The sequence below is a fragment of the Filicampus tigris genome, chromosome 22 (assembly GCF_054856515.1).
Source record: "Filicampus tigris isolate MCC_2025a chromosome 22, RoL_Ftig_1.0, whole genome shotgun sequence".
In the NCBI taxonomy this organism is placed as follows: domain Eukaryota; kingdom Metazoa; phylum Chordata; class Actinopteri; order Syngnathiformes; family Syngnathidae; genus Filicampus; species Filicampus tigris.
The window spans coordinates 10350126-10372024 of NC_141238.1; the positions used below are offsets into that span (position 1 = coordinate 10350126).

General features: G+C 39.6%; 1 protein-coding gene, 1 long non-coding RNA gene and 1 pseudogene across 2 annotated transcripts; 1 reads left to right on the forward strand and 2 right to left on the reverse strand.

Annotated features, from left to right (window-relative positions):
• Window positions 1–8349: 8349 nt before the first annotated feature.
• LOC147126973 (uncharacterized) lies at window positions 8350–9345 on the forward strand. The gene is made up of 2 exons (XR_015084698.1): window positions 8350–8570; window positions 8903–9345. It is a non-coding gene; the product is annotated as an uncharacterized LOC147126973 (long non-coding RNA).
• Window positions 9346–14389: 5044 nt separating this feature from the next.
• LOC147126974 (uncharacterized) lies at window positions 14390–21376 on the reverse strand. Its single transcript, XM_086022190.1, has 3 exons — window positions 20953–21376; window positions 20369–20611; window positions 14390–15727 (listed from the first exon to the last, which is right to left on the reverse strand). The coding sequence occupies exon 3, from the start codon at window positions 15580–15582 to the stop codon at window positions 15241–15243; it is 342 nt and encodes a 113-aa protein (XP_085878316.1). The 5' UTR covers window positions 15583–15727; window positions 20369–20611; window positions 20953–21376; the 3' UTR covers window positions 14390–15240.
• A 352-nt stretch (window positions 21377–21728) lies between these two features.
• Window positions 21729–21899, reverse strand: LOC147126975 (U2 spliceosomal RNA; annotated as a pseudogene).

Consider the following 21899-nt stretch of genomic DNA (forward strand, 5'->3'; position numbering starts at 1 on the left):
ACAGTACCACCACCCTCACTAGCTCCCCCTGCAGGCCCTCATTATCATTACCACTATCGGACAATTTTCCCATTGAAACCATCACCGGCAGACGCTTCCCTTGCACACACAAACAACGTGGTTTTAACAGTGGTAATCTAGTATATGTTAATACTGCTCATTCGTACCACCATGAGCGCACGTCCAGCACAATAATTAATCTGGCCGTGCTGAACGTGCGCTCCCTTTTAAACAAAACTTTTATCATAAACGACCTGATTTTAGACAATAATTTACATGGTATACTTTTGTCTGAGACATGGCTTGGTACAGATGCTCCAGTTGCTCTCAACGAGGCTTGCCCACCGAATTTTAACTTTTTATTTTCTACAAGGGATGGCAAAAGAGGAGGCGGGACTGCATCAATTTTTATTAATACTCTTTTATCAAAGGAGATCATTTTTAGCAGCTATTTATCGTTTGAACACCATGCCTTTGTTTTTAGCAGTCCCCCTATTCTCTGCATTACCGTCTATAGACCTCCCCATCATTCCACTTCTTTTATTACAGAATTTTCAGAATTCTTATCCATTTTATATTCCAGTTGTAACAGGATATTAATAACTGGCGATTTTAATATACACATGGACAACATCTCGGACCCACTATCCAGAGATTTTTCAAACCTTTTAAACTGCTTGGATTTTAAACAGCACGTCTTGCAGCCAACTCACAACAGAGGACACACCCTGGATTTGGTTATAACCTATGGCTTGTCTGCTGGTGTGTCCTCTGTTGTTGACTTGGCAGTGTCAGACCACTACTGTGTCTATTTTAACATCGCCAGTTTTAACCATCTAGCAGTCCCGGTCAGAACAGTGAAGAAACGCTACCTATCTTCTGAGGTGGCAGCAAATTTTATCGAGATCTTAAAAAACACTCCTGCTGACATTTTACCTGCACCCTGTGATCTTATTGTTGACAATTTTAACCTACATCTTAAATCATCATTAGATTTAGTAGCTCCACTTTTAATTAAAACAACAAAAACAAAGACTGTACCCCCGTGGAGAAACAATGCTATCAAAATATCAAAGAGAAAATGCAGGAGTGCAGAGAGGAGGTGGAGAAAAAGTAAACTTACAGTACACTATGAAATTTTATGCGAACAACTGAAATCTTACAATAAAACAGTAAAACTGGCAAGATCTTCCTATTTCTCAAACCTCATTACAGTCAATAAAAACAACCCCAGGGTTCTCTTCTCCACCTTTGAACTTTTAACTAGTTCTGATTTTAATAAGTCCCCACAGAGACCAACAGATGCTCTCTGTGAGGACTTTGCAGACCACTTCAGAAGTAAAATCGATGACATAAGATCCAGTCTTTTAGCCCGTCAAAACACAAGTTTTAATAAACCCGGACAATCATATTTACATGAGGAAACACTGGAAAGTTTTGCCCTGGTTGATGCAAGGACACTTGTTCGAGTTTTCTCCCAGGTAAACCCAACAACCTGCCTTTTGGATCCAATTCCCACATTTCTTTTTAAGACATTTTATGGATTTTTTGAAGAACAAATTTTAAATATAGTCAATTGCTCTCTTCAGACAGGCGTCTTCCCCGCTGCCTTTAAAACGGCGGTGGTGAAGCCCCTTCTGAAGAAGAGCGGTTCTGACCCGAGCGTTTTTAATAACTACAGACCCGTATCCAACTTACCGTTTTTAAGTAAGATTTTAGAAAAACTGGTTTTCATCCAGTTGAATCATTTTTTAAATACAAATAATATTTTGGAGAAATATCAATCTGGTTTTAGGATGAACCACAGTACGGAGACTGCTCTTTTAAGGATCTTAAATGATATTAGGTGCACTGCAGACGTGAGAAAACTCACAGTCTTGGTGCTACTGGATCTAAGCGCTGCTTTTGATACAGTAGATCACCAAATTTTATTAAATAGACTTAAAAATCTAGTGGGCATCTCTGGTACTGTTTTTGACTGGTTTTATTCCTATCTCACAGACCGATATTTCTTTGTAAGTATGGATACTTGTTCCTCTAAAACTCATGAAATTAAATGTGGGGTTCCTCAAGGTTCGATTTTAGGCCCCTTACTTTTTAATCTTTATATGCTTCCCCTCGGAGATGTCATCAGGGGACACGGCATCAGCTTTCACAGCTATGCTGATGACACGCAGCTGTATATTGCCGTGTCTCCTGATGACACAGGACCCATTGATACCCTTTTAAATTGCATTTTAGATATCAAGTCATGGATGGCAGATAATTTCCTACAGCTCAATGAGGACAAGACTGAGGTTTTAGTTATCGGTCCCGAAGGTCAGAGAGAGAAGCTTTTACCAAAACTACACATTTTTAATCCCTCACACTGTGTGAAGAACCTTGGCGTCATTTTTGACTCTGAGCTCAGTTTTATTCCTCATATTAAAAATGTAACCAAGATTGGTTTTTATCACCTTAAGAATATCGCCAGAGTCCGCCCGTTTCTCTCTCAGGCTAACACGGAAGTGCTGATGCATGCCTTTATTTCCTGTCGTTTAGATTACTGTAATGCCCTGCTCTCTGGCCTCCCGAAAAAGAGCATTTCACCACTGCAACTACTGCAGAATTCAGCCGCTCGGGTGCTGACGAGAACCAGAGGGCGGGAGCACATTACGCCAGTTTTGAAATTGCTGCATTGGCTCCCTGTGTGTTTCAGGATCGATTTTAAAGTACTTTTATTAGTTTATAAATGTGTTAATGGTCTTGGGCCATCTTATTTATCTGATTTGCTTTTATCATACCAGCCCTCGCGGATCCTGAGGTCCTCTGGCGCCGGCCTTTTATTTATTCCAAGGGTGAGGACCAAAATGCATGGCGAGGCTGCATTCAGCCATTTTGGTCCTCACCTTTGGAATAGCCTGCCAGAGGATGTCAGGTCTGCAGAGACTGTTGATATTTTTAAGAGGAAGCTCAAGACACACCTTTTTAGTTTGGCTTTCAACAACTTTTAAATAATTTATCTTTTCTTTTGATTGAAGATAATTCTATGTTTTGCTTTGAATGTTTTAAAGCACTTTGAGTTGCATTTTTATGTATGAAAAGTGCTATATAAATAAAATGTGATTGATTGATTGATGGTGTGGATCACTCCCAATAAAAATGTTGACCGAATTAATTATGTTCATTATAATGTACAGCGTTTGGGTAACTACACACACGAATCATTGGCTGCAGTGCATGAGCAATTGGCTGCCACGTCACTTATGGCGTTCCAAAATCGCATGGCCCTTGATATGATATTAGCAGAAAAACAAGGTGTCTGTGGGATGTTTGGCCACACCTGCTGTACATTTATACCCAATAACACTGCCCTAGGAGGAGGACTGACTAGAGCGCTTGAAGGACTACAGACACTCAATAAAAAGATGAAAGAACATTCAGGTGTGGACAATAGTATTTGTACAACAGGCGGATGCAAGCATGGGGCCCTCCTATGACATCACTTTAGAAGCGGCGGTGTAAGTACATCCAGCACACAGACATTAATATGTGGTATGGCCTCATAAATGAGGCCATGAGAGGGAGTGAAGAGTTTTATTATTAGTTTGTGAAGACATATACATGTATGGCTAGTGAAGGGTTTTATTATTAGTTTGTGAAGATATATAAATGTATTTTAACCATTTATTAATGATTCAAAGTTGTATTACAAATGAGTAAAGTAGAGCTGTTTCAAGGTTGCAGTATCAGGGGAGCGGATGTATCAGCGGAACACAATGTGTGGGAGGTTTGATGGTACCAGGTACCGCCAGTGAAAAAACAGGGAGACAAAGGCGGGCCACAGTTTCTCTGAAGGCCCCGGCCTCTTGGAATGCAGATAACTTGGTGTTTTCAGGAGCTACAACCAAGCGAGTCATGTGCACAAGAAAAGGCGTCATCTGAGACGGCAGGGAAAAGAGAACCAATCAGCATCTGAAGAAATATATTGCAGATACCATGTAACTAATGAAATAATAGTGGCTAGTGTTTTTGGTGTGTTTAATTTGCATATTGTTTTCTATAACTGTTCGGGGCAACTCGGGTGTGGTGTCGCTCTCTGATGGCCACAGGAGCGCACAGATCTGTATTGAGAGGGAACCGAGCCCGCGATACTGTATTAGCTTTTGCTGTTAGGAATAAAATCTCGGTGATTCTGCTGATTGGCTTTCTGGTCTTCTCTTTTACGGAACGAGCACGCATAATTGTTAGGTAAGGTGAAGCTAAGGTTAATGTCGGTTCAAATAATAAATATATGGTAAATAATTTGGAGTCAGATAATTAGGGTAAGTATCGTGATTTAGACCTTAAACCTAACAGTGACAAAGGGACTCTAATCACTAGCTTGTCTGTAAACAGCGTGCAACCTAACTTGCTGTGTTTTTTGTAACAATAAAAAAATCCCCTTCCTCTGTTGCATGTTGCCTAAGGAGAACCCAAATGGTCTGCTTATGAACCTCCAACCGTCAGCAACCATAAATGCAGATGTGTCAGGGAGTGTTTAAATCATTATTGTGGAAATAATATTTCATTTAAAAATCCATTCATTTATTTAAAATCATATTTAATCACTTACATGAGGTTTTTTACAAGTTGGTCAGCCTCAACGTTTAAAATCAGTACTTTATCATTAACACTTACCTGATTAATCTCAATCATTCTTATTAATGCAAGTATTTTGTAGACTCATATTTAATCACGGGCGGCACGGTGGTCGACAGGTTAGCACGTCCGCCTCACAGTTCAGAGGACGTGGGTTCGATCCCGGCTCTGGCCTCCCTGTGTGGAGTTGGCATGTTCTCCCCGTGCCTGCGTGGGTTTTCTCCGGGTGCTCCGATTTCCTCCCACAGTCCAAAAAAACATGCATGGTAAGTTGATTGGACTGTCTAAATTGCCCCCAGGTGTGATTGTGAGTGCGGATGTTTGTCTTTGTGTGCGATTGGCTGGCAACCAATTCAGGGTGTCCCCCGCCTACTGCCCAAAGACAGCTGGGATAGGCTCCAGCACGCCCCGCGACCCTTGTGAGGATAAGCGGTATAGATAATGGATGGATGGATATTTAATCACCTACATAAGGTTTTTTACAAGTTGGTCAGCTTCAATGTTTAAAATCAGGTCTTTATCATTAACATTTACCTGATTTATCCCTATCATTCTTACTAATGCAATTATTGTGCAGACTAATATTTAATCACATGATGTTTTTTTCAAATTGGTCAGTCTCAACTTTTAAAAACTTTAACATTTACTAATGTTGAAGTTTTCTTTATTAATAATGCAAGTATTGTGTAGACTCATATATTAAATCACGTTTTTTTTTTCAAATTGGTCAGTCTCAACATTTAAAAACATTATCATTAACATTTACTTGATGAACCTCTATTTTTACTAATAAAGTAATTAATGTGTAGACTAATTATACTGTGTATTTGATCATCTGCTATTGTTGACCATATTTTCTTACATCTCCAGCATTTAAACATCGACCTGTTACTTTAATGGATACTTTTACTAGCATAAATGTTTGTTTAGAATCCTTGTATTTTAAAATCATGGTGAGAGATTGATGTAAACTCATTAATCAAAGCAGGAAGTAAAACCTATACAATATACTGTTTATTGTTTCAGCCTAAAACTCTTGTCGTATTTGTACATTTATGAAATACAAGTTCCTCACCAGTGAATCAGTACGTGCATGAGTAGACCCCACATACTGGAGTGTTCAAACTGCCTTACCTTTTTTAGGACCGCCTCACATCCCCTTAGCAGGAAGGATGAGAAAACTACAAGGAGTAAAGTTACATGCAAAATCAGAGACACCCTGAGCTATCCATCCTCTCACCAATTTGCCTCCAACCAGCTGCTTGAGCGATGAATATCAAGTCCAACAGGAGCTGACTTTGTCAATTTGTTGAGATATTGGTTGAAATTGTAAGTTATATATTGTTGTGAGGCGGTAAAAGATGATCTGACATGGAAGGAAGAGTATCCTTCAGTTCATTTGAACCTAGCATGTGTTTAACATGAGAGTAACTGTCAAATGTATACAGTTCTTACACGCACATAAATTTGAAGGTTTTTGTTTATTAATTGTTTTGTTTTTTTAAATCATGCCCTGTCTCACTCAATTGTTTGGGTAAGAGCTGGGTCCTTATAAAGGAAACCACATAATGGGAATAATGAAGGTATCAAGCTAGGTTTATGAAGTCATGTCAACTTGAATGTTGTTTTTAAGATAACCAACAATACAATGTGAGTATGCAGACTAAATGAAGTGAATGTCATGATCAACATTATTTGAAGTCAATCCATAAAAGTTAAAAGTTTTTAATGAAGTGAATGTCATTATCAATGTTGATATTTGAACTCAAATCATAAAAGTTGAAAGCTGATCTCAATGATTCACATGTTTAACATGCATTGATGTATTAAAGTGTAAGAATAATAATGTATTTTATTATTCATGTGTTGGATTCTTGTGGACCAGGCGAGAGATTGATGTAGCTTTATTAGCTTGTGGGTTTAGCTTTAGCTTTTTCCAAATCTACTCCCAACTTGCTTGATGTGCTTTGCTTCCACATATGTATGCTAATGGCTAACACACACGCGAACACACACCCACACACGCACACCCACACACACACTCACACACACACACAAAGACAAAACAAGTTCATAGTGTTCCCGCTGCTTTCACTCCCCTTATCCTTAGAGTGGAACACCTTTGTAATCAGGGACTCCGAAGAAAATAAAAAGAGAGGAGGCACGGGAGCCGGGCAGAGGGTTTTAGGAACTGTAATCGTACACTTCCCTGCGCTCTCCTTGCAAGTAAAAAGACAATATTGTTGTCGAGTGTCTTCTCTCCTCATTGTGTGTATTGTTTACTAATGTCTCACTTGGTGTGAACCTGACATAAAGCAAGTATTTTTAGAGTTACGTTTGAGAGTGTAGAACTGTGACTCTAGGTTACTAATTAGAGACTGTGTAATACCACAATACCACAAGGTATTTTATTCCATATAATGTAGTAGGATAATGAACAGCAGACTGGTGTGGATGCAGAAGCAAGAATTCTCCACCTGAAAAGGTTGTAGTGAGAATGACCACAACAGGAAATTTGAATTGCTGTCCTATTGATAAAAATCCAGGTTTTAGAACACCCTAGGTGTTAGCAAGCTGGACCAAATTGTCTATACAATGGGAAAATAGGTAGTAAATTTAAATCATAAAATGCAATGTAAGGATAGGAAGTTTGTTGTGGGAATTTGAAATTTGAATTGCTGTCTCACTGATAAAAATCCAGTTTTTAGAACACCCTAGGTGTTAGCAAGCTGGACCAAATTGTCTATACAATGGGTAAAATAAGTAGTAAATTTAAATCATAAAATGCAATGTAAGGATTGGAAGTTTGTTGAAAAACAGGATCCTGATAAGATCCAATATTTAGACGCATCGATAGCTGAACGCGTTTTTAATGGTTAAGGTAATTCCACATAAAGTAGCCGTGTTACAGGAATCAATCATATAGCAGAAGCGTTTAATGGGCAAAAAGTAAGAAACGAAGATAATGTGACTTGAGCGGCGGCGCAGACATCAGGGAGGGGCACCTGGGCCCTCTGCTCCTCTCTTGTCTGACCCTGCGACAAGGCGGAACAACTCTTGTTCATTATTATAACATTTGGCTGAAGAAGTGCACAAAGTAAGCAAAAATAAACTATGAATGTAGAAACAACAAGTCTAATATTTGGGACGCAATCTTAGTGCTGGAAGTATAATTGTAGTGGGGAATAGAAAAAAACAAAAACAAAATGCAGTTCTCCAGTTTCCAAAACATCAAACGAAGGGGTGGATGATGTCTTATTTTAGGTCTAACAAATTGTTGCTGAATCTGGGTTCCAAATTATGCAGGAATCATTGGTGAAAAAATGTAATAGTGAAGACCTCAAATGACATCACCTTTAAGGTAGACCATTGAAGCAGGAAAGTTTTTTTATGAAATAAAGCAAATTTTAGTGTTAAGCACAGCATTATCTTAAATTATGGCGACCCCTTATTCAGTTGAAGGTCATTTTTCGACCTCAGTTTTGGTGCATGTGTAACCCAGGTTAACATAGTGTCATAAAATAAGAGCTTGTTAATAAAAACAGTCGTTAAGGAAATACATGTATTGTAAATACTAAATAGATAAACATATCTTTAAAGTATGTTACAAGGTTGAAAACCGTGCAAATTCATTAATTTATTAATGTTTTTGTATTTTTATAAAATGATTAAACTATTTATCAAAACTTTTATTTTGAAGGACACGTAACGACGTCACGTCGTGACGCATGTGACCAGAAATGCGCACTTTATATTTTCTTTTTCCCTCGTTCTTTCTGAATACGACGAAGGTGCAGTAAGTCCTCGCGGTGCTGCTGCAAAACGAAAAAAGAAAAAATAGAAGGAAACCGAGCTATCGAATGCTATTTTTGTACGGAGAAAGACTTATTTTTTCTATTTTTCACAACCTGTTCTACATTGGTGATGTACTAATTACTGAACGGGACTTGGTGAGTTTAAGACTTGTATTTTCTTTTATGCAACGAACATTTTATAATATTGTATTGGTCAATTGATGAAAAAAAAAAGAAGCTAAGGTGTCAAATTTATGTTGTTTTATGTTAAAACGATGGCTGTAAACGGTGAATTGGTGCATAACAGAATGCGGGTCGTGATACAATGTCTCTGCGATGTTTTTTTTCCACCTGCCACCGCCATTATTGAAACTGCGTCATTTTATTTGTATTTGTTTCATTCGACAGAAATGGACTTTAACTTGTAATTGAAGTTACCCGATGTACTAATTGGGTTATTTATGCATATTATTTAGTTGTTATGATAGGCTACTAAGGTTTGATTCAGAAACGTCTGAACTCTTAACGGAGTTGGATTCTTTGTGCGAGACGCAAGATGGCGAGCCAACCACGAACCCCTTGAACTGTCTCTCACGCAGGAGCGGAGAGCAATTGCGGGACGTTTTAATATCCATCGGACCTGTTAGGATCTATCTGTTATTTTCTCTGCTACACCGCAGTGGACTCTAAACTCAGGATTGACTATTCGGACATTCAGAAGAACATGAATGATTGAACCAGAGACATTTGAATACTTGGATTAGTTCAGTCTTTTGCTGAATTGTTTTGAGTTTGTACATTGTGTCACTTTTATTTTTTTGTCAACCATACATAATGATGCTGTAATGGTGTTATTGAATTGTTGATTGGTTTAAGCAACAAAGCAGAAATGGTTGAGATTTAAAGGTGGACTTAAGTGATTTGAACAAGATACCTGCCTTTACTGAACTTTATTCAAAACAAAGGTAGGGTCACATAAATAGATTTAAACGTAAAATTAGAATTGATTAAAATAACAACCCGGGTTGAGAACTGTATTTTCAAAACTAAATAATAGGTTTAAAGAAAAGGGATAAACAACCAAAAAAATATTACTTGAAAGCAGAGGGAATTTATTTTCCTTAGTTTTATGTAAATCGTATGTCCATTATGTGTCAATTTTGTGTGTCATTTGTATGTCAACATGTTTGAATTCAACTAAAAGAAGCCGGCAGTTTAAACTTATTCTTGGTCTGTGGTCATTCAATTGGTTTATATTATTTACTACTACTTTAAATAGTCGAACTTAGAACAGCAGAAGTGTTACACATGCAATAGCTGATATATCCTTGTTGGCATACCGTTTTTTAAATATAAAATCCATCCATCCATTCATTATCAGGAAGTAAATGAGGTACACGGTGTGAAGCACTTTGATTACCAAAGGTAGATGCGCGCTATACAAGTGTTAGCCCTTGTAACCATTTAGCGCTATAAACTCAAAATAATTAAGTTGGTGGTAGTACTGTGCACTCAGTATTGATAGCTTGTTTACACGTAAAGAGTTCAAGTTAAGTTTACTTATCATTTCTAAGGCAACGAGTTTCCATATATATTTTTTTTTTAAATAACTGGACTCCTTGATTATTACAGTGCAGGGGTTGGCAGAAATAACTCCAGTTCTCGCGTTTGCCACAATGGCAATAACCTTTGCATGGTATTAGAAGAATTAGAGGCATGGTAACATCAACGGGCAAGCCAGTTATGCGTGCAGAACTCTTATCAAAGCTTTTCGACTCAATACAGCTGGCACACACACGCTGGCCGTCTGCAAGTGTGCAACACACACATCAAGCACAGACAGTGTGTCCCATGGGAACACATTTGCAGTTAAGACAGCTACAGACCCAGCTACAGGATAAACGCAGTGTTAGCAGTGAAAGACATACAAATTTACACAAGGGCATATTAAATGGCATGCAACAAACAAAGTCCTGAAGCAGAACAAGAACTTTGAATAAAGAAAGAGAAACTGAATAAGAAAAAATAAAACACTGGTGCGACACTAACAGGTGACATCTATGTATGGCCAAACAGATGACTTATTTTACCTGAATATCCATACGAATGGGCTGCTGCGTTGAATGATTCTAATGAGTCAACATTATACGACCTATGACTTTGATTCTGATTCCAATACTTTCTGTAGGGCATGCTTGTCATGTGCAAGACACAGTATACTAGGTAACTTGAGACCAAGTAACACTTTACCACATTATCCATTTCATCTTATTCATATGTTTGTTTATTATTGTATTTTTTTTTTTTTTTTTATGAACCGAAGTAAGGGTAAAACTATTGTTTGGTCATCATAGATGCTTTTTCAAAATGGCTAGAACCATGCCAAACATTCAGATGCGTTGCCGGTGGCAAAAGCACTTTGCAGGGATATCATCCCCAGATATGGCATTTCTAAAAAACATACAATGATGGTGATACCCGTTTTGTTGACCAAATTGTGGACAAAATAAGAGTGACGGTTCACATCTTGGTGCTTAACACCCTCGAAGTGCTGGATTGGTGGGAATAATTAATGGGACAGCAGAAAATAGACAGAGATAATGCATTAATATAACGGGAAGTACCTTTCATAATAAAATAACGCTTAGACAATGTGTACACATGAAGGACATGGCAAGTACTTTTCATAATGGAGTAACATTTAGACAACATGTACGCAAACAGGGTAGCAAGAGAAGATTACATTTTTCTCAAACAGTAATGAGACAAAACACACACACACACGGAAGGAACATTTGTTGGCATTTATGGCGTACTTTCAGTAGACCAAATACCAGATGATAACACACCACTCGACGACGCAATACTGACAGAACCTTTTGGGAAAATAACGGGGTAATAGGAAATGTTGAATAATATGTAGTAAAGAAGGTGACCCCATCCTTCCATAAGGCCTGTTTACATGGGTAGCAATTAAGAGTCGTGGGGCTTGTCACGTCTCTTCAGGGGGGAGGGATGATATAGATTGTGGAACATCGCTTTGCTGCATATCGATGTCGAGCATGTGACTTGTATAAACCGTAATTCATAAGGAAATGCTACTTAGTGTGTTTTATACAAGTCACACATACAAGCACAGTATCCTTTAGGTGGGTTTATTATTCGACTAAACAAAATAGGACTATACTAATATTGCCTAATGCTAATTAATGTGTTCTCAAACTGGGTTGAAATTGCGCTACTACGGTGGCAAGGACATTGTGTAAATATATTACTACGGTATACCACAAATGATTTGGAGTGATAATGGAAGTCATTTTGTAAAGGTTGTTGAATAACAGGACAAATCTTTTGGTTATCCAGTTAAAGTGCATGACTGGTGAAAAGAACGAGCGACACTAAGAAGATTTAAAAAAAAAGAGAAAATAAAAGACTCTACGTTTGAAATTCTGTATGGAGAACTATTTATGTTACCCATAATAAATAACCCATTTGGTCCTGGGCGAATGGAAGACATTGACTGAAATAACTATATGAGGAAAATGTTAATGCTTTACGACGAGGAAGTGAAACTGTCTCATGAAATGCCAGAGGAATCTGCCTGATGAATCTCTACCCCTGCAAGAAGGTCAGCCTCCCATCAGACCTTGTGAAACCCCAAGTGTTGGTCCAGGCCGCAATGGGAAGGCCATTCCAAGTGGTGTTGACAACCTTGACTGCTGTGAGGACTTCGGACTCCCCAGCTGTTTTGGAGTTGTGGAGTCACAACTATTTTGCGGCTGGCCTGGCCATTGCACAGAGTCACTGACTATCCAGGCTCCCTCTTACGTCGACGGGAGTATGAGATGCGATCTGAACCAAAGGTGGGCTGTCCTTCTCTTGCCTTTCCTGAAGGGGCAGGAGAGGAAACTAACACAAGAGCATTGTGCGACACACACATTTGATCAAATACACGAAGGGGACACTTTTAGTTGCACCACATAGAGAGGTGAAGTGCTGGTAACCCCTCCCTCTTGAAGATAGAAAGATGATTGGAGCCAAGACGGGACAGCTGGTGGTGGTGGGAGATGCTCGACTGTTTGAAAAATGTTTTACCCATGAATGTAACAGACCTTTGTGCTCTGGTGACTTTGTTATTACTTGTGTCTGTACATCCCATGCCTGTACAAGAGTTAACAACTAAATGATCCACTGCCATGGCAAAACATTGGCAACATCAGAAAAGAGCCGTAAATTGGCAAAACCAAGATGATCCAACATGCATTGATGCCACTGGTGTTCCCCGTGGGGTTCAGCGTGCGTACAAATTATTAGTGAATCAGATAACAGCAGGATTTTAGTCCTTCCTTTTGTTGGTGGTGTTAAAAACATGGCAAGAACGTAGACAGGATCAACTACATCCATTGCAACATACAAAAATTGGGCAATTGGACACAGAGTGGGTTTGAAGCTGTGCATGAACAGCTATCAGCTATATGTGGATGTTGTTTGTTGTATTCCTTGTCTGCGCTCTCTCCTTAACAGATTGATGACAACAGCACTCCCCCCCCATTTGTAACCGAATGGCTCAATTGTATCCTTTACTGGATCGTGACATTAAAGGTGATGATGATGTTACATGGCTGATTTGTTTTCAGATTTAGGTGACTATGAATACGGATTAACGGTGCTTCTGAGGGTAAATATTTTGTTTTCATAATAATGGGTGAATGAAATTGGACGAAGGGTTTGAGCAAATATGTGATAACAGGAGGGAATGATAGAATAATTGTTCGTAGGTTATACCATATTTACTCTTATGATTATTCTAAGGTATTTTTTTCAGCATTATAAACTTGTTTTAATCGTGTGAGTCGAAGTTGCTTGTGAAGAAAGTGGAATGTGAGTCGGACGCAGTCGCAAAATAGGAACAATGCTCTTATTGAAGAGCATCCTGTGGTAAGACGCTGAGTCCTTGGGACAAAATAAAACAATAACAATGGACTGTGCAAATGTAAGAAAACAGAGGGGAATGTAAGAAGAATGATGTATATACTGATTCACGTGTTAGATTTTTCACGATTAGGATTATTAGCTTTGTAGGTTTAGCTTTATATTATATAAAAACGGGGTAATGTAAGAATAATGTATTTTATTATTCATGTGTTGAATTTTTCATAATTAATCTTGTTAGCTTTGTAGGTTTAGCTTTTTATTATATAAAAACGGGGGAATGTAAGAATAATAATGTATTTTATTATTCATGTGTTGGATTCTTGTGGACAAGGCCTGTTAGCTTTATTAGCTTGTAGGTTTAGCTTTAGCTTTTTCCAAGTCCACGCCCAACTTGCTTGATGTGCTTTGCTTCCACATATGTATGCTAATGGCTAACACACACACAAACACCCCCCCCCCCCCCCCTCCCACACACACACACACACACAGAGGAGGCGCGGGAGCCGGGTAGAGGGTTTTAGGAACTGTTATCGTACACTTCCCTGCGCTCTCCTTGTAAGTAAAAAGACAATATTGTTGTCGAGTGTCTTCTCTCCTCATTGTTTGCATTGTTTACTAATGTCTCACTTGGTGTGAACCTGACATAAAGCAAGTATTTTTAGAGTTACGTTTGAGAGTGTAGAACTGTGACTCTAGGTTACTAATTAGAGACTAATTCTGTAAAGTATAAGTATACATTTATGAACACTCTTTTTTCAAGTATAATATTGATAAATCTTAATATGAGTTATTGTTTGTAATCTTTGGTTGTACTTGTAAAATGTCCATCATTGTCCTCTAGATTACTACTTAGTGATTGTATAAATGTGTAAATCATAAGTTTACAATTAGTAACACTTTCTTTTCTTTTAACTACAAAATCGATAAATAAGATTTACCCCTACCCTAAGATTTTTACAAGAAAATTATTCTTAGAAGAGTAAAGAGTTGGGGTTCCTGATGTCCACCTCATGTATGTTTCACCAAACAAAAGGTTTGTGGTTGTTCCCAAAGCCAGGATTACAGGAATTTTCAAAAAGTATTTATTGATAGAAATAAAAAACATCCAAAAAAATGACAAATCAAGGCACTTTGGACAAATGCAAAACACGAGTCCCCGGACCCGCCTGGGAATAAACTCACCCTACTTGGAAACCAAACAATTATCTGGGAAACCTGACTGATGATGCCATGAACACTAACGATGCTTATGGAAAACCCAGCAACTCTATACAAGTGGACTGTCGAATGGTTGAGAAGGTGACACTGTTTGACCTAAGGGACAGGTTTGATGAGAACAACATCTGAGAAGCGAAACAAGGTAAGCGTTTATTCCAAACATAAAAAAACATAGATTGCGACACTTTCTCTCAACAGAATCACTTTCTCTCAACAGGTTCATCAGTGTTGAAGTCTAATGGCTTGTCACTTCTCATTGTAATACTAATCCTCCAACAACTTTCGAGCCTTGTCATAGATGTTGAAGCCGGTAGGGGGCCATGTACTCCCTCGGAGCTTGTCAAAAATCTTCTTTTCATATGATAACTCTCTCAGAAATATCTGGGCCGTGTCTTTAACTTGTTGATACTTGATTGGCACTTGATACAGGTTCAACATGTAGTCAAGACTAGGGAGAAATTTCTTGTTACATAGTAACAAGTGTCACATCATAAAAGTGTGTGTCGTAATAATAATCTTCCCCCTCCACAGTCTGACACGTGTGATGATTCTGACTAGGGTGATCATTTTTACACCCGTCACATTGTTCTTTCGTATATTTCACTAACACATCCTGCAACAAGTGAATGATTGACTGTTTGATACATTTATATCTAGATGCAGTCATCCAGCCTTATGGAGGCATCATCCATGCGAGATCCTTCTCCTCTGACTCCTCCTCTTTCTTCTTGGACCCCTCCTCCTTTTCTGACTCCTCATCCTTTTCTAATTCAAGCTCCTCCTCCTCCTCTTCTGACTCAAGCTCCTCCTCCTCCTCTGCTCCTGTTTCATCCTCCTCTTCCTTCAACTCATCGTCATCCTTCTCCTCCCCGTTTTGTTCCCCTTCCTCAGTCAACGTCTTTTTTGGTAAAGTCTTGACAGCTCCGGTCATGGACGTTTGAGGGATCTCCATTGGTGGTATGTTCTCCTTCTCAGCCTCCTCGAACCCATACAGCTTCTGCTGAGGATACTCCATTGTAAAAACGTGGTCAGCGGTCACCGTTGGTTCCACCTTGAGGTTTACGTCAGCCACATTCACTTCCGTTTCTTCACAGTCATTGTGGTCTTGGTTGGCGGTTATCTGTATCAGAGGTTTGCAGGTGGTGGGCGTTTGTCTCGACCTTTTAATAGATTTAGATTTAAAAACAAACCAACAAATAATAAACAAAACTTTCAAATCGGATTGCATGTAAGAACTGTATACATTTGACAGGTACTCTCATGTTAAACACATGCTTGGTTCAAATGAACTGAAAGACACTCTTCCTTCCATGCCGGATCATCTTTTGCCGCCTCACAACAATGTATAACTTACAATTTTAAATATCTCAACAAATTGGCAAAGTCAGCCCCTGTTGGACTTGGTATTCATCGTCCTAACATGTTGTATTAGAACAATAAGGCTTGCTCTTCTCATTAGAAAAACATAACCAAGCATGCTAAATGGTGTGCAAGTGTAGTTCAGGTGTTTCATAGGCACATGTGTAGATGACGTGGTATTGCGCTAAGATGAATTCAATCAAGTGGGCACTTCATTCAATTGTATGGGAAATGTCCAAACAAAGTGTAGTAGAACAATAAGGGTTGCGATTCTCAGTCAATTTAAAAAAAACATAACCATGCATGCAAAATGATGTACAGGTGTATAAATAAATTTGACTTGACTTGGCTTGACAAGTGTAGTTCTGCTGTTTCATAGGCAAATGTGTAACCCCATATTCCAGCGGCAGGGGCGGACAAAGACCAGGTTTAAGTCAATGATTCAGTGGGCGGGTGTTATATTCCTTCCAATAAATCCTTGATTTTTGATGAGCGTTTGATTCACAGCCTTTATGAATAGAAATACACGTTTGGACCCAAGTGTATGGTAGCGCCCCATAGATGAGGGGAGAGTCTAAAAACTTGTCTGAACAAGCCTGGACATCTACCCCAGGCTATACAATGAGTTTCATGTTACAGGCGGAAGTATGATCTCATCCATCCATATTTGGTCATACCGGAAAAGATGGCGGCAGCCAGGAAATGTCTGTACATGTCTTGAATGAGGCGGAAGCATAATGTCCTTATTTGGGCATGCCGGAAAAGATGGCGACTGCCAGGACATGTCTGTGCATGTGCCTCTGTTACATTGGACGAGGCAGGATTATGATCTCATCCATCCATATTTGGGCATGCCGGAAAAGATGGCGGGAGCCTAAAAACATGTCTGTACATGCCTTGAACGAGGCGGAAGCATGATGTCCATATTTGGTCATACTGGAAGGGGGGGTTAATCATAAATGACGTGTTAAAGGGGTCGGGACTAGGAAGTACCAAAATGGCGGACAAGAAACGAAGCATGGCAACGTAAAATGGCCGACCGGATGTTAGGTATCGGGGCTAGGGAGGGGCTTACAACATTACGTCATCAAAGCGTGCGGTTAGGGGTGGGGCTTATGGACTACAAAATGACATCATCAAAGGAGTGTGGCTGGGGGAGGGGCTCTACTTCCGGACTACAAAATGACATCGCCAAAGGGGCGGGATTAAAACCGGAGATGACGTCAGAAAAGGGATGTAGTTAAGGCGGGACTTCATGTATGACGTCACACCTGTCAAAAGTTTGACGAAAAGGGGATCTTATAGTTTTTTCACTACTCAGGAACTTTTATGACTCGGTGGTTGCATCGGTCATTTTCCAGGGAGTGGTCACCTGGGCAGACGGTGTCTCGGCCCGGGACAAGAAGCGGCTGGACAAACTGGTCAGGAGGGCCGGCTCTGCCCTGGGCTGCTCCCTGGACTCTGTGGACTCAGTGGGGGACAGGAGGATGATGGCCAAGCAGACTCTTTAACAAGAACATTGTGTAGTCTCTACAAACTGGCGGACATTAGTGCAATTGTGCAGTCCTGCAACTGAGCTTATATCGTGCAATACTCAACATTCCCCACTACTGTTAGTCTAGTTTTATTTTTATCAAATGCTGTTCTTTATATTTCACTGCAGCACTGTCACTTACTTAGAGTATTTTTCCTCTGTACCATGTAGAGGCTAAAATGAGTGTTTCTTCATACTTTATATGTAGATGTATGTTGGTGTGGATATACATTTGTATATACACATAGTTACTGCGTATATTTACATAGGTTTGATTCTGAATGTTTGCCGTTAATGTTATACATTAATGGCTACATTATGCCGCTGTCTCTGTGTGACCTATATCTTTGCTGCTCTAACACTGAAAATTTCCCCACTGTGGGATCAATAAATGCCTTCTTATTTTATCTTATCTTATTTTACTAGGATAAATAATAATAGCGAGCTGTTACAACTCAGTCTAATACCCCTAGAAACTTGAAATCTTTGGCAGGTGCTGTGTTCTAAAGTCACCGAACTGTTAATGTCCCTGTATAACATACCAATAGGGTTAGTAAATTTCTGACCAATACCAAAATAGTTCAGAGTACTTAAAATGAAGGGGTGCTCAACTGAGTCGAAAGCCTTGTAAAAGTCAAGGAAGAGAATGAACCCCTCCTGTGACAATACATGACTGTAATCCACCAGATCTAAAACCAGTCGTATGTTGTTGTGAATTGAACGCCCCCCCCCAAAAAAAACAGATTGTGTTTTTACAATAAGCTGCGACAAGCCTTGCTTCATTCTCGCTGCTATACATCCAGAAAGCAATTTATAATCTGTGTTAAGAAATGTTGTAGGTCTTAAATTATCTAATAATCTTTTATCTTTGTTGTGCTTGGGAATGAGTGTTATCAGACCTTGTTTCATACTTGGCATCAGTTCTTGTTTTGCTACGCATTCTAGTATTGCCTTAAACAGCAAACATCTGACATCTTTCCGGAAGAAATGGTAAAAGTTGAGCCAAGGGGCTTTGTTTAGAGGCAATCTCAAACTGACTGCATCCAGTTCCTCTATTTTCAAATCAGAATCACACATTTCTTTAAATGTAACATCGATGATAGGTTGGAGATTTGCAATTTGGTCAAAGAAATTGGTTGAATCACCAGAAGAGTACGCAGATGAATAGAGCTTACTATAAAATGTAAAAACTTCTTTCTCAACACTTTGGTTGTCTTTGTATTCTCTTCCATTTATTAACAAGTTTGTTATCGCCTTTTCCTGTCTTCTTTTTTCCAACCTGGTAAAGTAATTTGAATTTTTTTTCTCCCTCCTCCATTCATTTTGCTCTTGATCTTACAAAAGCACCCTGGGCTTTCTTCAGAAAGATGTCATCAAGTTTGGATTGAAGCAGCAATAATTTATCCTTGTCTTCATTTGTCAGATCAGGTTTGTTACAGCATTGGCTAATCTCCCAAAACAAATTGCTTTCTTCTTTTCTTTTTTCTCTATTTAATTTAGAGAATTCTCTATTACAACTAGCAAAAGTTGTAATAGAGAATTCTCTAACTTTGTATTTAATAAATTCCCACTTATTACAAAAACGAACTATACTGCTATAATTTTCAATGCCCGTTATAATTTCTTTTATTTTGGAACAAAATTCTTCATTTGTTAGTAGGTTAGAATTAAATTTCCGGGAACTTTTGTTTTTGTTTTCCTTGTAAATCGAGTCAAAAGTTATTTAAACTATACAGTGATCAGTTAAAGGAGCCTTAGAAATCAAAGTTTCCGAAATAGATTCTTCAAGCGTACCAGCAAGAAGACAGTAATCAATTATTGATCTAGCAGTACCATCAGGTTTAAACCAAGAGTTTCTTCCCATGGTTTTGATTTCTCCAAATGTCAACTATGCTATTATCTCTTGAAAAAAATTCCATGAGGGAATTAAAATGATGTGTATCAAATTTGGGCGGCACGGTGGTCGACTGGTTAGCACGTCCGCCTCACAGTTCAGAGGTCGTGGGTTCGATCCCGGCCCCGGCCTCCCTGTGTGGAGTTTGCATGTTCTCCCCGTGCCTGCGTGGGTTTTCTCCGGGCACTCCGGTTTCCTCCCACATTCCAAAAACATGCATGGTGAGTTGATTGGACTCTCTAAATTGCCCCTAGGTGTGATTGTGAGTGCGGATGTTTGTCTCTGTGTGCCCTGCGATTGGCTGGCAACCAGTTCAGGGTGTCCCCCGCCTACTGCCCAAAGACAGCTGGGATAGGCTCCAGCACGCCCCGCGACCCTTGTGAGGAGAAGCGGTACAGATAATGGATGGATGGATGGATGTATCAAATTTGGATGGCCATCTATCTTCCCACTCATCTGGAACCATATTCCAGTCACCACCTATTAAAATCAAGTTGTTTTGGGCCACAGGTTTGTAACTATATATTAGCCAGAATCAAAAAATGACTTTCGACTTCCAAAACTGCAATTAGCCAGTGACCTTCTAAATCTTGAGTGGTTATAACACCTGGAAATCTGTGAAAACAAATAGCAACACCAGCTGACCTGTTGCTACCATGGCTAAACAAAATTCGGTCTCCCCACATATTAGTCCAAAAGTTCACATCGGTGTCAGAAGAATGCGTTTCTTGTAATAACAAACAGTGTGATTTCCGCCCTTTGCAAAATAGAAATAAAGCTTTCCTTTTAACAGGATCTCTAATCCCTCTCACATTTAACGAAGCACAAGAAATAGTGCACTTGAACATTCACACAAAACAAAGTAAAAAAAAGAACAAGATAAACAAACAACTTGCTTAGAAGTAGGAAACTTATCTTCCTCTGATGAACGAACAAGAAGTCCCATATTAATAAGTGTCACTCATTTTGTATATTCGTGTTTCAACCGGCCAGTCATTAACCAATTTTCCGTACCTTTATGTAAACGTGTGGACCACGATAGTAGGCTCGCTTCCCTTCACGCTGCGCCTGCTCGATTTGTGGCCATAATTTTTTCCTCGCCTCACGATCCTCCAGCGGCATTATCTCTGCGAAGCGGACGCCTCTCTCCTTGCACACACGGGAATCCTTGCTCTGCGCCAAATCTCCTCTTTGATCAGCCTCCTCACGAACATCACCACGACAGGCCTACTCCGGTTGTCCTCCTTTCGTCCGATCCTGTGCACAACATCAACAGCTCCTCTAAGTTCGGAGCGATCTTCCTGAAGAGATGAATGGTGTCTTGTCGGATGTTTTCATCACTTTTCTCCGCCACACCATTAAGTTTCAGGCACCACCGCATCTTGTATCTTTCCTGCTCCCTTATTTTCTCCTTCAGCTTCTCATTCTTATCTTGGAGGTACATGTGTACATTGTGCTTCCTGCTCCTTTATTTTCCCCTTGCACCCTTTAACTTCCTCTGTATTGAACTGCACCGCTTTGGTCAAAGCAGCTAGCATGCAGCTAGTAGCTAGTTTGTTTAGCTTGCTCCTTTAGCTCGTCAAAGTTCTTTTCCATACCTTGAATGGCTTCGAGGATGGTCCGGTTGGAGATCTCTGTCTCGTCTTGTTCAGCTCTACTTTTCTTGCCAGTTGGAAGCTTGCTCGCAGTCACAGGAGTGGACCCGGAATCTTTCCGTTTAGTTGGGTTAGCCATGCTAACCTCCATAGCATAGTCGTGCTCGCTCGCGGCTTGCTCCCCACCGAGAGGCAAAACTTTCGAATTGTTCGCTGTTTGGGTCGCTACACCGTTTCCCCCGGACTTTGACAGTTTGGCAGGCTTCAACATGTTTTTAGAGCTCATTTTCAATTATTCTGAATGTTCTTCAGACAATTTTGATGCAGCCTCAAAAACGAGTTGCCGATCAACACACCATCTTGCCCGGAACTCTCAACAGCAATCTTATTCCATAAAAAAAGAATCTGCAAAAACAATCCCATCATGTCTTGCTTCAGTTCTACCCAGAATTCAAAGTGAGAATTGTCCCTGCCCCCTCCCTTTTCCAGCACTCACTTCCAGTTTTTTCATGTGGTCAGGAACATAATTTGGGGCTGCTGACATCTAGTGCTGTAACAGCATACAGTCTTTCACAACACTTCACTTAAATACGATAGTGACAACGCAAACTTCACTAGTTACAAAACTTCTTATTTTCCTTTTACCATACTGCACTTAACGTCCGTAATCTACACTATTATTTGCAATATTGCAGCATTGAAAGACACACAAACATTTATATTCAGAAACTCATAGAAAATTAGTGCATTGCATTCTCAATTTTATGGTTAACCAGCAGAGGGGGTGCACCGTTCCTGGAGGTACTGCAATACCAGGTCGATGCGTGGACGGAGCAAGCCCCTATTTCACATCCCAGTTCCAAAAATAAATGTAATATATGGACCCTGGTTAGGGGACGTATCAGACATTAAACTGATTAGAACAGATTTTTTCCTTTTGAACAAGTTTT